A 13,110-nucleotide genomic window follows, 5' to 3' on the forward strand; every position below is an offset into this window, starting at 1 on the left:
AACCATGTGAAAGGCTGCACAAAATGGGCAAAAAGAGGAAATAAGGGTCACAAAAGGATATCTAAGAGAAATCAGAGACAGTAAAATAATTCAGTGCCATAGAAAGCAAGGGAGGAAGGGTTCAATTCAACATTCACTGAATATCTGTTGTTGAGCAAATATTACAAATCAGACTTCATGCTCAATACTGGGGATAAAGTGGTGGACAGGACAGAATCCCTCTGCTCTCACAGAGTTCATGGTCTTCCAAGAAATGTTGGTAAACAGCATGAAACATCTCAGTGAGTTCAGGAGGATAGGAATTGAGAAAAGGCCCTTAGGGCCTTTCACCAAACGAATACTTTTAGAAAGCAAATGGGTAATTCAATGCCCAAGGGTGAATTAACTTATAATAATAGATGCAGTTACATAATTTTAAAAGATTTTTCAGACATGCAAAGGCCCCTTCAACAAATAAAACACTCAACTCCCCACAACCCCCTCTCCACCTCACACGTTAATCTACTTGAAATAGTCCCTAAGAAGTGAAGCTATTAAGTATAAAAACACGTTCTGCTATGTATTATTGAAAAGCAATATTATTCACATGTTCTGGAAAAAGTGAAAACACGAAAAATAAATAAAAGGACAAAAAATAGTAAGAAGGGCTCAATAATTTAAGTCCAGAAATATATCTTCAAAACAACCACTATCTGGTCTACATTTCTGCAGAAATCTTGCACACATATTTTATATTGCATGGCTCATTAATTTACAAACCATCCATAGCTTTATGTTATAAGACGGCATAAACTTCAGGCCAGAAAAATATGCACAGGGGTCCAGGGGAGAGAAGGTAGCTGAATTTCAACACTTCATTCTATCATCTGTTTAGTACACCCCTTACATTATTATGACATAAAGAAAATAAAATAATGGTTGTATGATGAAAAGCTTTTCATGGGTTCGGAATAAATGGATTTTTCAATATTACTCTTGTGGAATTACTAATTTGAGTTTGCCTTATTTTTAATAAACACAAAACTTAAGCCAAAGCCATGATACATCCATCAAATGACAATTCAAAATTCAAGAGACATTTTTACTCTACTATTGAAACATATATTTTCCGCCTCACTTTTAGTTGTAGATTACATCACATAACATCTGCCATCCCTAAGTTAGATGGCACAAATTAAGGACACCAATGAATAATTTTATAGGTTTTTTTCCCTCTGACCTTATTTCTGATTCTCTTTCAAACATACAGCTGAATTATCATTTCCCTCTGTCTCTCCACTGTTAGCAGGATTACGTATGATTTTATAGCATGAGTGCAAAATAATGGGATTAGACAATGAAACGAAAAATGTATTTTGGTCAAGCTTTGGGTTTAACATGGAAGCTGGTGAAGCAAAAGTAAGCACTCTAATTTGCAAGAAATTTTCTCTGCTTTTAAGTACTTAGGTACAACTCGCCCATTTTCTGTCCTCTCTGGCATTAACAGTGTCAATTACGGAGATTTACAGGTGGTGCTGATCAGTTAGCACATTAAATGCTTTCACTTGTTAAGAAGAGAGCACAGAATGAACTCTTTAAACTCAATGATTATAAAGTTTCAGCAATGCAACTCAACTCTATTCTGTCATTTCCAGCATTTTCCTTCTACTTTGCATTCATGTAGTTTCATCTGTTGCCTTTCAGCAAACCATTTTTCACAGTGTTCTATCTCTAAGTTAGGTCACACACACAAACACACACAAACACACACACACACACACACACTCTTCTCTAATTTCCTGATTTCTCTATCATCTTCATACATTTCTCTCAGTTGGATCTTCCAGTTAAATTTTTCTTAGATTCTGGCTAAATCATCTTATAAACCTCCACCCCAGAGCTATATATTCAAGGAAAAACTCTATCATGGTACAAGATCGTTTGGAAGTTATATAAATAGCCTGCTTATTGGAAAGAGAACAAGAGATCAGGGGCTATAATTTTAAAACAAAAATGGAAGGTAGAGTTTAAGTCTTTAAAAATCATCCTTTCTCATCCCAGGATTAGTAAAGACCACCCTATATCTGATCACAAGGAAGCAAAGTACTTATGCATATGTTTGGTGAACATAATATAGACTACACATTTGGGGATCATTCTCTAATATTAACTTTGAAGCAATATCAACAAAAATAAAAAAGATAATCCAAACTATTTTTTATTCTTCCCATCACAACTAATTAAAAATGTATGAATACAATTCAAGAAACAGGTGTCAAATCAATTCTTAGCCAGAAAACTCATCACTTTGGTCTCACCTTAGCCAAGGTATAAATCAACACATTTCTGTTCTCCAAACAAGCAGTGAATGCATGCTGATTCTGGAGATAGCACTAAAAGGTATGCTTTTTAAAAATTGTTAGATGTATAGTACTCCCCAGGTGTGACTTCATCTTCATTTCTCATTCGTAGTGATTATGGCCACCTAAGGCCCTGTGAATAGACTGGACATGCTGATTCAATCCCCATCTGGTTGATCAAGAAGTGGTGATCACGGAGGAGCCAAGCAATGCAAGCCATCCAGTTCCCGAGACGACATTCCTGCAGTCTGTCTAGCCTTGAGTTCCCTGGGCTGCCATGTGCATGAGTGATCTCTAGTAGGACAGCTAGCCCTTTACCCTATGCTTACTCTAAAGAACTGCAAAGACAGAGACCCTATGAACTCAATTCAACAACACCCAATAACTACTCAGCTCTCTACATGAAACACGCCACTCAGGAAACATTTGATCTCTTAAAGATTAAGTATTCCTCACAAGAGATATCCTACATACGCCTGGCTCGTAATGAGTGCGCAGCTACAGACGTCAGTGTAAACAGAACTAAACATAGTTACAAGTCAAATTTGGGGCTTTACGGGTGATGTTCATATTACTTTTTTCCAGTCTGAAAGGATTAAGACGGTTCTCTTCACAATTTCATATTCAAGTGAGACTAGTGTCCTCCTGGTTACAATTATCTTAATTATTGGAGTGAAGAAAAGAAAGGGAGGGTGTCCATTTCCATTCCTCATGGCCATAAATTTGAATGATTGACTCAAGTTGTTGAGGTGACTCCATTTCCCTGGGTACTAAAGAACGCAGCATGTGGAAACACCTTTCCTTGCAACTTTCCAGCCCTCGAGTCCAAGTTTTTCATCCTCTAAACCCAAACTATGCTACAGTCATATGTGACCCCAAAGCTTATGTAATCCGGGAGAGGTCCAGCCCTTTATCACTCCTGTGTTCCCCACAATCACCTCCATTCTATTTCTGGCTCATGTAAGGTACTCTGCACACATCAAAATCACCTAATAACAAATCAGTGCAACCCAAGACGCTTTGTGGGAGGGCATCGTCCCCTATTTCTCTACGGATCCCACCAAACAGCAAAACATTTCTCCCTGCTTTCGCAGAACGAGCGTTTCTCTGAAAGCCAAGCTCCTAAAACAGTGCCCGGTACCCTTCCAAGGCTGTACTATGTATATAAATTATTTCCAAGTGTCACTGAAGACCATTTTTCTCTGAACACACTAAACTGAAGCTAGCCATAAAACAAGACATACGCTCCTGCTGAAGCATCTGACATGGGCAAGATTCCGCCCGTATATTACCAGGAGGCAAAAATCTAGTTGTAATGAAGAAACGCTGGGGGGCATAAAGGAAAAGTGGAAGGAGAGGATCAATACTATTTCAGCTCATTAATCCCCAGGTGTGAGGGGAAGGAAGCGTGCGGTCTGGAGTCATCTGGCAGATGCATAAACAACCTCGGAAATTTTCAGAGAAGGCAAAAGTACGCACAGGATCGCAGGGGACCCTGCCACCGGCGAGTTTCAAACACACTTCAAACATCTTTTCTTCCGCGACCTGGATCTTGCATGCACCCCCCTCTCCTCTGCACCCCATTCCCGCCGCTCCCACCTCCCCTTCCCGGTCCCGCCAGGTGACTACGTCTCATGCAGCGAAGGCAACAAGCGTCCCCAGCCGAGGAAGGGAAGGGGCGGCCGTCTCGGCTCGCGAGGGAAGGAGGGCGGAAGCGGACGCCCGCTCGCATGCTTATTGCATCCTACCTCCTGTGGAGCTGGCCTCCTCCAGCTGAGCCGAAATGCTTTCCACCCTCCTCACATTCATGTCTGGGGACGCGGGGTGCAGGAGCGAGTCTCGGGAGTCCACTGGCCAGGGGCGTTTGTCGACGGGTCTGCACGGAAGCGCACCGCCGCTCGGCCCGGGGGCGTCCGTGGCGCTGGGAGCGAGAGCTTCGGCGGCGGCGGCAGGCAGGGCGCGCGGAGCCGGCTGCAGGTGCGGGCGGAGGCCGGCGGGGGGCGCCGGGGGCGCTGCGCGGCTCTTGGCGGCGGGGGCGCGCGGGACGGCGGGGGCGGCCGAGGCGCGGGCTGCTTGGCGCTGGCGGCTGGAAGCGGGCGCGCTGCACGGGCGGCTCGGGTGCGGGGACCCCAGCCCCTCGCCCGCGTCGGCGCCGCCTCTGCCACCTGCTGCCGAGTCACCGGCCGGGGGTGGGGGCGAGGAGGGGAAAGCGCAGCGCGTGGCGCGGTGCCTCTGGCGACAGAGCAGACGGACCCGAAAGAGATTCGAGGTGACTTCGGGCTGGGCAGGGCACCCCCGGGAGTTGCCAGCGGCTCTCAGCGGGCGCCTCTGGGACCCCTTCGCACTGCGAGCAGCGCCTGCTCTGGGGAGGGGCCCCAAGGCGCCGCTCTTTCGCCACGAACGCGCAGCTGGGTCCCCCAGGGGCTCCAACTCCGACAGCTAGACTGGAAATACTGCTGCACAAAGTTAGGCTGAGTTCGAAGGACACCAGAGGGGCAGCGCAAGGAGATGCCCTTCTCCGGAACCGGGCAGAGCGCCAGGAACTCCTAGACAGGAAACTTTCCCCATGGAAGCTAGAACCAGCATGCGACTCAGCTGAGTGTGGGGAAACACTGGGTCTAGACTCCGGGTGAGCATCACAGGGCTGAGGTGAAGAATACTACCTTGGAGATAGGGGGTGGCGTAGATTGGAGGGCATTTTGCAGAAGCATCCATGTAGGGGGTTTCATTTGAGATCTCCCAGGCAGGTCAACCAGGAGTATCGCTCACCACCCCCAGGGTCATTTGCCCTCTGAAGCAAAGTAAGGCCAGGAACAATTGGGAAGGTAAAGAGAATCCAGTAGACCACTTGTGGCCATGGTTACTGTTTGAGAAGTCAAAATTAAAATGCACACTTCTGTGTCCCCAAGAGTCAAGTGCACGAAGCCTCTCTTTTGAGAAGAAAGGTCAAGTTGACCCGTTCTCCAGGCAAACTGAATTAAAATTTCCTATCACTCTCAGCTGCAAGGTCAGCTGGCCATGACTTGGGTAGAAACCATTTCTAAGTGTTTGTGAAACTATTTGCCCTCCCTGTGGCTTTTGGATTATTTATTCACAGTATCAATGAGTGAAATCTTGCTCCTTTCTCCAAGTATGTCTCCACTGACACCTTATTGCCCTTCCCCCCACCCCCAAGTCCACGAGTGATTTATTTAGTCCTTTGAGCCCTTATAGCATGTATTTGTATATTTCTTGTGAGTCTTGTACTCTCAGTTCATTGTTAAAGAGGCAGATGCTGATACCTCTGTTGTCTGGGTTCAAATCCTAGTTCCACTACTTCGTAAAGTGTGACTTGGTACAAATATCAGCTATAACTGGTACCTACATTATTGTTTTGTTGTGAGGATTTAAGAAAATCAATGGATGAAAAGGGCTTAGGGTCGTGGCTGGCACATGGCAATCACTGTGTGAAGACAGGCACCTCTGATTCTTGGAGCTGAGAATAATATTGTATTGACAAAGCAATTAGCAAAGTTCCTTGCACATAGTTGGTCTTCACTAAACATTTTTTTTAATTCGTCAAACATCTGCCAACTACTATGTACAAGGCACAATTATAGGTACTGGGATGCCACAGTGAATACAGCAAAGGCCCTCAGTTATGGGCTGTCTAGAGGACAGAGAAACTGACCATAAATCAAGGAATCAGAAGTGATAGGCCAGGGAGATCACTTTTATATAGGGGGCCCAGGAAGGCTTTAGGAAAGAGGCAACATTTAAATGAAATCCTGATGAAAGTGAGGAGCCAACCGTGAGCATCTCAAGGGAAAAAGAACTTCCAAGCAGAGGGAACAACAAGAGCTAACATGAGAACAGCATGCTTGCAGGGCAGCAAGGAGGCTGACAGGGCTGAAGTACATTGAGAGAGGAAAAGAGTAACACGAGAGACAGTCGAGAGGATGGGATCATGTGCAGCATAAACGTTTATTGAATTTTATCTGCATACTTTTACAGCCAATGCATTCTTCCCACTTGCCAGCTTCCTCTTAACAAGTCTTCTCTCTGTCCATTCTGTCAGATTTAATCATTCGATCCTGTCATGTGCCTCTTCTTCCTCTTCTGCAGACTTCTCAAAGCAAACTTCCAGCTTACTGGCCAACTACTTCTTTATTTCTATAGCTAGCATTCTTTCCAGAAACCACCCACAACTTTTAATCTGTAGATAATCGCTAACACTTGTCCAACTCCAAATTTTATCTTCTATGTGATGACTTCCAAAGCTACCTGAGCATGGTGGTTTGGATTCCAGTTCCAACTGTGAACAAGCTGTGTTTGAGGACTAGTAACCTCTCAGTTTTCTCACTCTAGAATGTAGAAAATAATAGTGTCAGCCAGGTAAGGTGGCTCAGTCTGTAATCCTAGCACTTTGGGAGGCTGAGGTGGATCACCTGAGGTCAGGAGTTCGAGACCAACCGGGCCAATATGGTAAAACCCCGTCTCTACTAAAAATACAAAAATTAGCCAGGTATGGTGGCGTGTGCCTGTAATCCCAGCTACTCAAGGCTGTGGCAGGAGAATTTAATGTCTCATCAATGACATGAGCCAAGATCATGTCATTGCACTCCAGCCTAGGTGACAGAGCAATATTCTGTCTAAAAAAAAAAAAAAGAAAATAAAGAAAATAATAGCATCTACTTCAGTTAACTGTTGGGAAAGATTACATGAGGCAGCATATGTAAAGTGTTTAGGATGGTTCCTGGCACATAGTAAGAGTCAGTTAGACCTACCGTCATGATAGTTAGCTATCACCATTATCATCATCATAATATTTTGTCATGATGAACTCAATGAAGAAATGGCACCACTAGGTTCTACAACAGGTCTAAGCAACCTTCTCTCACAGTATGGAAAGTAATATACAACTTTTTCATCTTCAAAATATGCGGAACATTTTGTTAGACCAAACTACCTTTCAAGTCTTATCCAATGAATACCTGCCCATGTTGTACCTTCTGAATGTATATCCTTTGACTAGTTAAAAAGAAGACAACAAATTCATGGAAAATAGACACTGTGCTGAAGAAGTTTGTAATATATTGTTTCCAAAATATTTGTATGGGATATTAGCTACTATAAAATCCAAGTTCAGACCTCTTGGATTCTTAGTCATTGCCAAACATCACAGGATAATTATCTTTTTACTGCCACATTTACCATCATTTTTGATATTTGGGACTGGAAGTCCAGAATGACTCTATCTTGCTTGTACCATTTCCTTATTGGCTCTTTAAATACTTCAAATAGTTATAGAGAAGACCTTCATAGGCCACAGCGTGCTGTGCCAGCTTCTTGTTACTCCTCCGAAGCTGTAGCAATCCTAGCCCCTCTTCCCAACCCCAAGACACATGCACAAAGATTTCCACCTTCTCTGACTAACCCTAGATTACTCTCTGTATAGCAAGGATGTATATTTTTCCCTTAAGGAACCATATTAAAAATTGGGTGCAGAAATAATAAACTCACCATGTGCCAGCCATGAATCTCAGACTTTATGAATATTATTTCATTTAATCTTTTATTATCCCTATTTAACTAGTGAAGAAATTAAGACTCCGAGAAGTAAACTGGTTTGCCAGTTTTATAGTAGTAATCAGTATCTCTGGGCTGTGAACACAACAGTTTGACTCAAGAACTCCCAAATTTAATAACTACACTGTATTGTCACCCTGGACTAGAATTGTGATGCTCTAGACTCTGACATTTCCTAGTTCTGTGTCCTCCAGAAAGTCACTGATCATTTCTAAGCTTCAGTTCCTAATCTGTAAAAAGGGGAATCTCCCCTTCACAAGGTCATTGTCAGGATTAAGTCAGGGAATGAAGGTGAAAGCTATACATGAACTATGGAATGTTGCAGAAGCATCCATGACTACTTTTATTATTTCCTGATTTTTTTTATTGCCTACTACCTTTATTGCTTGGTCTTTTCTGAAAGCCCCTTACATTTTGGCACAATTCTTCCTGGCTCATCAGAACTTAGGCAGTAACAGTAAGACTTCTGGTATTTCATAATGCTTGAACACTGACACTATGCACCTATGCACTGTGTTAAAAACTCTATGTCATTGTATGACTTAGGACTAAGAAAAATCATCATATATAGTTATTTTTACCCTGATTTAAAAATGAGTCTGAGATTCAGAGAGGTTAAGTAGCCCAAGGACAGCCAGCTATGAAGAGGTACAGCTGAGATTTGAACTCATATTCATCTGATTAAAACACTAGAGCTTTCAATTGCTTCTTGATGGTTCTCAAACTTTAACATACATAGGAATCACCTGAACAGTTAGATTAAAAACTCCTGTGCTCCAGCCTATGGATGGATTCACTGAGTTTTGTGGGGATGTCTTAGAATGTAATTTATTTTTTAAATAATAGACTTTTAGAGCAGCTTTTGGTTTTCAAAAAAAATGAGCATACAGAGTTCCCATGTCCCCCTCTCCAGTAACCCCCTCCCCCAGTTTTCCCTATTATTAACATCTGGTATTAGTGTGATACATTTTTACAACTGAGCCAATGATGCCTTGTTTTTAACTAAAGTCCATAGTTTAGACAGGAGGCCTAATCTTAGAGGAAGAGGTGGCCCTAGAGAGAGAGGGAAAAAGAGACATCACTCAGAAGAAAGGCCATGTGAGGACACAGCAGCTGTCTACAAGCCAGGAAGAGAGCCCTCAGTGTAAACAGAATGCTACTGACACCTTGACCTTGGACTTCCAGCCTGCAGAACTGTGGGAAGGTAAAATTCTGTTGTTTAAATCATATAGCCTGTAGTATTTTGTTGTGGTAGCCCAAGCAGACTAACACATACCCTAAGATCAGACTTTGAGAAGTCATTACTCTACACTGAGGCAAGAAAGTGTGGTCTGAAATCCACAAACATCTGCATCACCAGTGAGCTCGTCAGGTGTTCAGGATCTGGGGCCCCGCCTCAGGCCTCCTGAATCACTGTCATCATTTTAAGAACATCCTCAGTTGGTTCCAGGAATGCATATTAAAATGTGAGAAGGCTGGGCATGGTGACTCATGCCTGTAATCTCAACACTTTAGAAGGCTGAGGCAGGAGGACTGCTTGAGCCCAGGAGTTTGAGACCAGTCTGGTCAACATAGTAAACTCCATGTCTACAAATAATTTTTAAAAACGGCCAGGCATAATGGCTCACACCTGTGGGTAGTGGCTCCCAGCTGCTCAAGAGGCTGAAAGAAGAGGATCGCCTGAGATTAGAAGGTCGAGGCTGCAATGAGCCATGATGACACCACTGCACTCCAGCCTGGGTAATGCAGTGAAAAACCCTGCCAAGAAAGAAAGAGAGAGAGAGAAAAGAAAGAAGAAGAAGGAAAGGAAGGAAGGGAGGGAAGGAAGGAAGGGAAGGAGGGAGGAAAGGAAGGGGGGAAGGAAGGAAGGAAGTCCTGCTCGACAGGACACTGGACACAGTTTTGTGTTTGTTTACTTGTTTACCATAGGCTCCTTTGGAGCCATGCAGAGCTCCCTAAGAGAAGAGGCTAGTGTTACAATCACAATGTACTGCACTTTACCCTAGTGAGACAATCTAGCTTCACTTTTATGTCAGCCCTACTCACATGGATATAATTATTTATTATCTCATTAGGTTTCAAACAGCAAATATCCCTAACCTTGGTCATCTGACTACACTTGTAAATTTCTCTGTGATTCTTAATCTCTTGTATTATAATAATCAGGTAAAATAATCTGCTTTGAGATCATAACATTAAAGGAAATATTAATATGCCATAATGTAACAAAAATCAGGCAAACATTTTAGAGCTGCAAAGTTAATTCCAACCTTCCTCTGGGATGTTTATGTTCAGTTCCTTATCTGATCTTTACAGCTCTGAAAAGTTGAAAGCTAAAATTTTATTATTCCCATTTTGCAGAAGAAGAAACTGAAGCCCATGGAGATTAAGAGACTTATTTGCACAAGACATGTGGGATGCAACCAGGTCACAAACCTCCATCGTCTGACATCTTTCAGCACTTGCTTCTGTGAGGTTGACCAAGTTTATAAAAGCTGAAATGCTACCAAATGAACTGTAAGTCTGTAAGCATCAAAATTCAGGTTTGCCTTGCAGGATAAGTCCATATTACAAATGTAAAGTTATTATTTCACTTCACTGTAGTGACCCCTGACCTGTGGACTTCAGGAAATCCACTGGCTACATTCTGTATGTAGCAGGAGAGGTGATTAGAGGATTCGCTTCAGAATAGGGATTTAGTTTAACCACAGAGCACTCCAAAAACTTAAATATCATTAATGAGGTTAATGCTGAAAAGGTTTTACTTAAATTTCATATCTCCAGGTTCTACACTTGAATATGTTCTAATTGGTAGATAGATTCATTAAATTCCAAATCACTTTATACCTTTTATCCTTGTATTTTCTTTAATTGCTCATCTTACTGCATGAAGACTAAAAATCAGTCCTGAAAAAGTAAGAGTTTGCTAGTTTGTTTGCTAACAATTTGAATAAACTGTCCAAAAGAGATTTTCTTATAACTAAATGAATCTTTTCCTAGAATATTCTTTTTTGTTGTTATTTTTTTGAGACAAATATTTGCTCTGGTTGCCCTGGCTGGAGTGCAATGGTGTGATCTCCATTCACTGCAATCTCTGCCTCCCAGGTTCAAGCGATTCTCCTGCCTCAGCCTCCAGAGTAGCTGGGATTACAGGAACCTGCTACCACCCCCAGCTAATTTTTTATGTTTTTAGTAGAGACAGGGTTTTTCCATGTTGGCCAGGCTGCTCTTGAACTCCTGACCTCAGGTAATCCACCCACCTTGGCCTTCGAAGGTGCTGGGATTACAGCTGTGAGCCACTGCACTGTGCCTAGAGTATTTTTTTAAACCAAAAGTTGAACATAACTGAAAACCATTCTAAATGACTTGTTTTCTTCCAATATCTAATTCAAAGACATCAAGTCTTTAGAAACAGGAGAAATATGTGTTTCTGATGTATGTGTGGCTCAAAGCACTATATTACATTGCTGATAAGGAAGTTAATCATCTCAGTATATTTAAGATTTATTCATTAAGTTGGTACTTTGGGGAATTAATGTTTAATTTGTTTTTGTTTTAAAATTCATTAGTAAAATCAAAACTCTTTATACAAATTAGAAGCATTCTAAGGAGACTGAGAACCTATTTCTTCAAAGTAAGGTAAAATACAAACCAATAAAAATGCCAGTGTCTGGGCCTGGAAAATCCAAAACTCCGTCTAACAGTCTCTAGAACTTGAATAGAGAAACTGCCGCATATACGCATCAAAATAGGTGAAGAACTTGACACTCAAATTCAGGTGTTAGTTAACAGCCATCAACAAATGAGCAAAAGAAAGGAAAAGGAAGACAGAGATCCTTAAATTCTCAATGCCATTAGATTTTTAAAAGTCCAGAATCTTTTAGATAGCTGATGTTAACAAATGGCATCAAAGAGAGAAAACCTACCGATGTTGGAAGAATGAATGCTTATAGAAGACGCACATTGGGATACAGGAAGAGTTGGGGAACATGCAATGATAGATACATCCCTACTCATGGAAGCAGACTGTTTTAAGGACACAATCACAATCAATTCACTGCACTTTAGTGAGACAACTTTGTTTCACTTTTGTATCAGTTCTACTTACATGGATAGAACTGTTTATTGCCTCATTAGGTTTCAAGTTGTCAGTAAGAATTCAGGGATGATCGCGGTGGCTCAAGCCTGTAATCCCAGCACTTTGGGAGGCCGAGGCGGGTGGATCACGAGGTCAAGAGATCGAGACCATCCTGGTCAACATGGTGAAACCCCGTCTCTACTAATACAAAAAATTAGCTGGGTATGGTGGCGCGTGCCTGTAATCCCAGCTACTCAGGAGGCTGAGGCAGGAAAAATTGCCTGAACCCAGGAGGCGGAGGTTGCGGTAAGCCGAGATCACGCCATTGCACTCCAGCCTGGGTAATAAGAGCGAAACTCCGTCTCAAAAAAAAAAAAAAAGAATTCAGGGATGGTGGTGGTGAGGAGAGTGGGGATAAAGAAATAGGATCATGGACCACTGGATAACAAGGTCATCTGATATGAGAAGTCATTCATATTTTATTTCCTTCGTTTATTTTTGACAAGTACCTAAGAATCTTGAATCATTCATTCAACATGTATCAAGCCAGGCACTGCATAGGGAGGATATAACAGGGGAAAAGAAAGAGTCCCTTCCTTCAAGGAGCCAGCATTGTAGTGGTAGATTTGCACAAGGAAATAAGCAACTTTAGTAAGAAAAATAAATGCTTATATAGCACTCACTATGCATTTTGTATGTGTTAACTTATCCAATATTCATGATCCATGAGTCATATGTTAGGTTTTGCTATAAGAAACCTCCCCGAAATATAATGGCTTAATGTAATTATTTATTTACCTCACAACTCTATGGTCTGCCAATGTAGGCTGTGTTTAGCTGGGCTCACTCATGCATCTGTGGCCAGCTGGCAGTGATATGGTCATCTTACATGTCATGGAAGCAATTGGAGTAATGGGTACAACTGGACTCTGTCTTCATCACCATCCAGATGACTAGCCTGTACTTCTTCATTTGATGGTAGCTTCAGGGTTCTCAAGAGCAGCAAGAGGGAGTAGGTGCCATTCTACAGCACTTTCCAAGCCTCTGCTTGAGACACATTTGCTACTGTCCTGTTGACCAGAGCAAGTGGCAAGGCCAGCCCAGATTCAATGGAGGAAGAAAGAG

The 13,110-nt window shown here is 42.4% G+C and overlaps 1 protein-coding gene across 2 annotated transcripts in view; it reads right to left on the bottom strand.

Moving 5' to 3' along the window:
* Positions 1-4,289, bottom strand: part of KCNIP4 (potassium voltage-gated channel interacting protein 4) — a 1,196,254-nt gene extending 1,191,965 nt beyond the window's left edge. For both annotated transcript variants that reach the window (XM_012472347.3, XM_012472342.3), the window contains exon 1: positions 4,088-4,289. In XM_012472347.3, the coding sequence (XP_012327770.1) occupies positions 4,088-4,148 (61 nt within the window). In that variant the 5' untranslated portion in view covers positions 4,149-4,289. The remainder of the gene's footprint in view (positions 1-4,087) is intronic.
* Between the last annotated feature and the right edge of the window lie 8,821 nt (positions 4,290-13,110).

This window comes from Aotus nancymaae, unplaced genomic scaffold (assembly GCF_030222135.1).
Source record: "Aotus nancymaae isolate 86718 unplaced genomic scaffold, 86718_ANA_hifiasm-v0.15.2.pri h1tg000006l, whole genome shotgun sequence".
NCBI lineage: Eukaryota > Metazoa > Chordata > Mammalia > Primates > Aotidae > Aotus > Aotus nancymaae.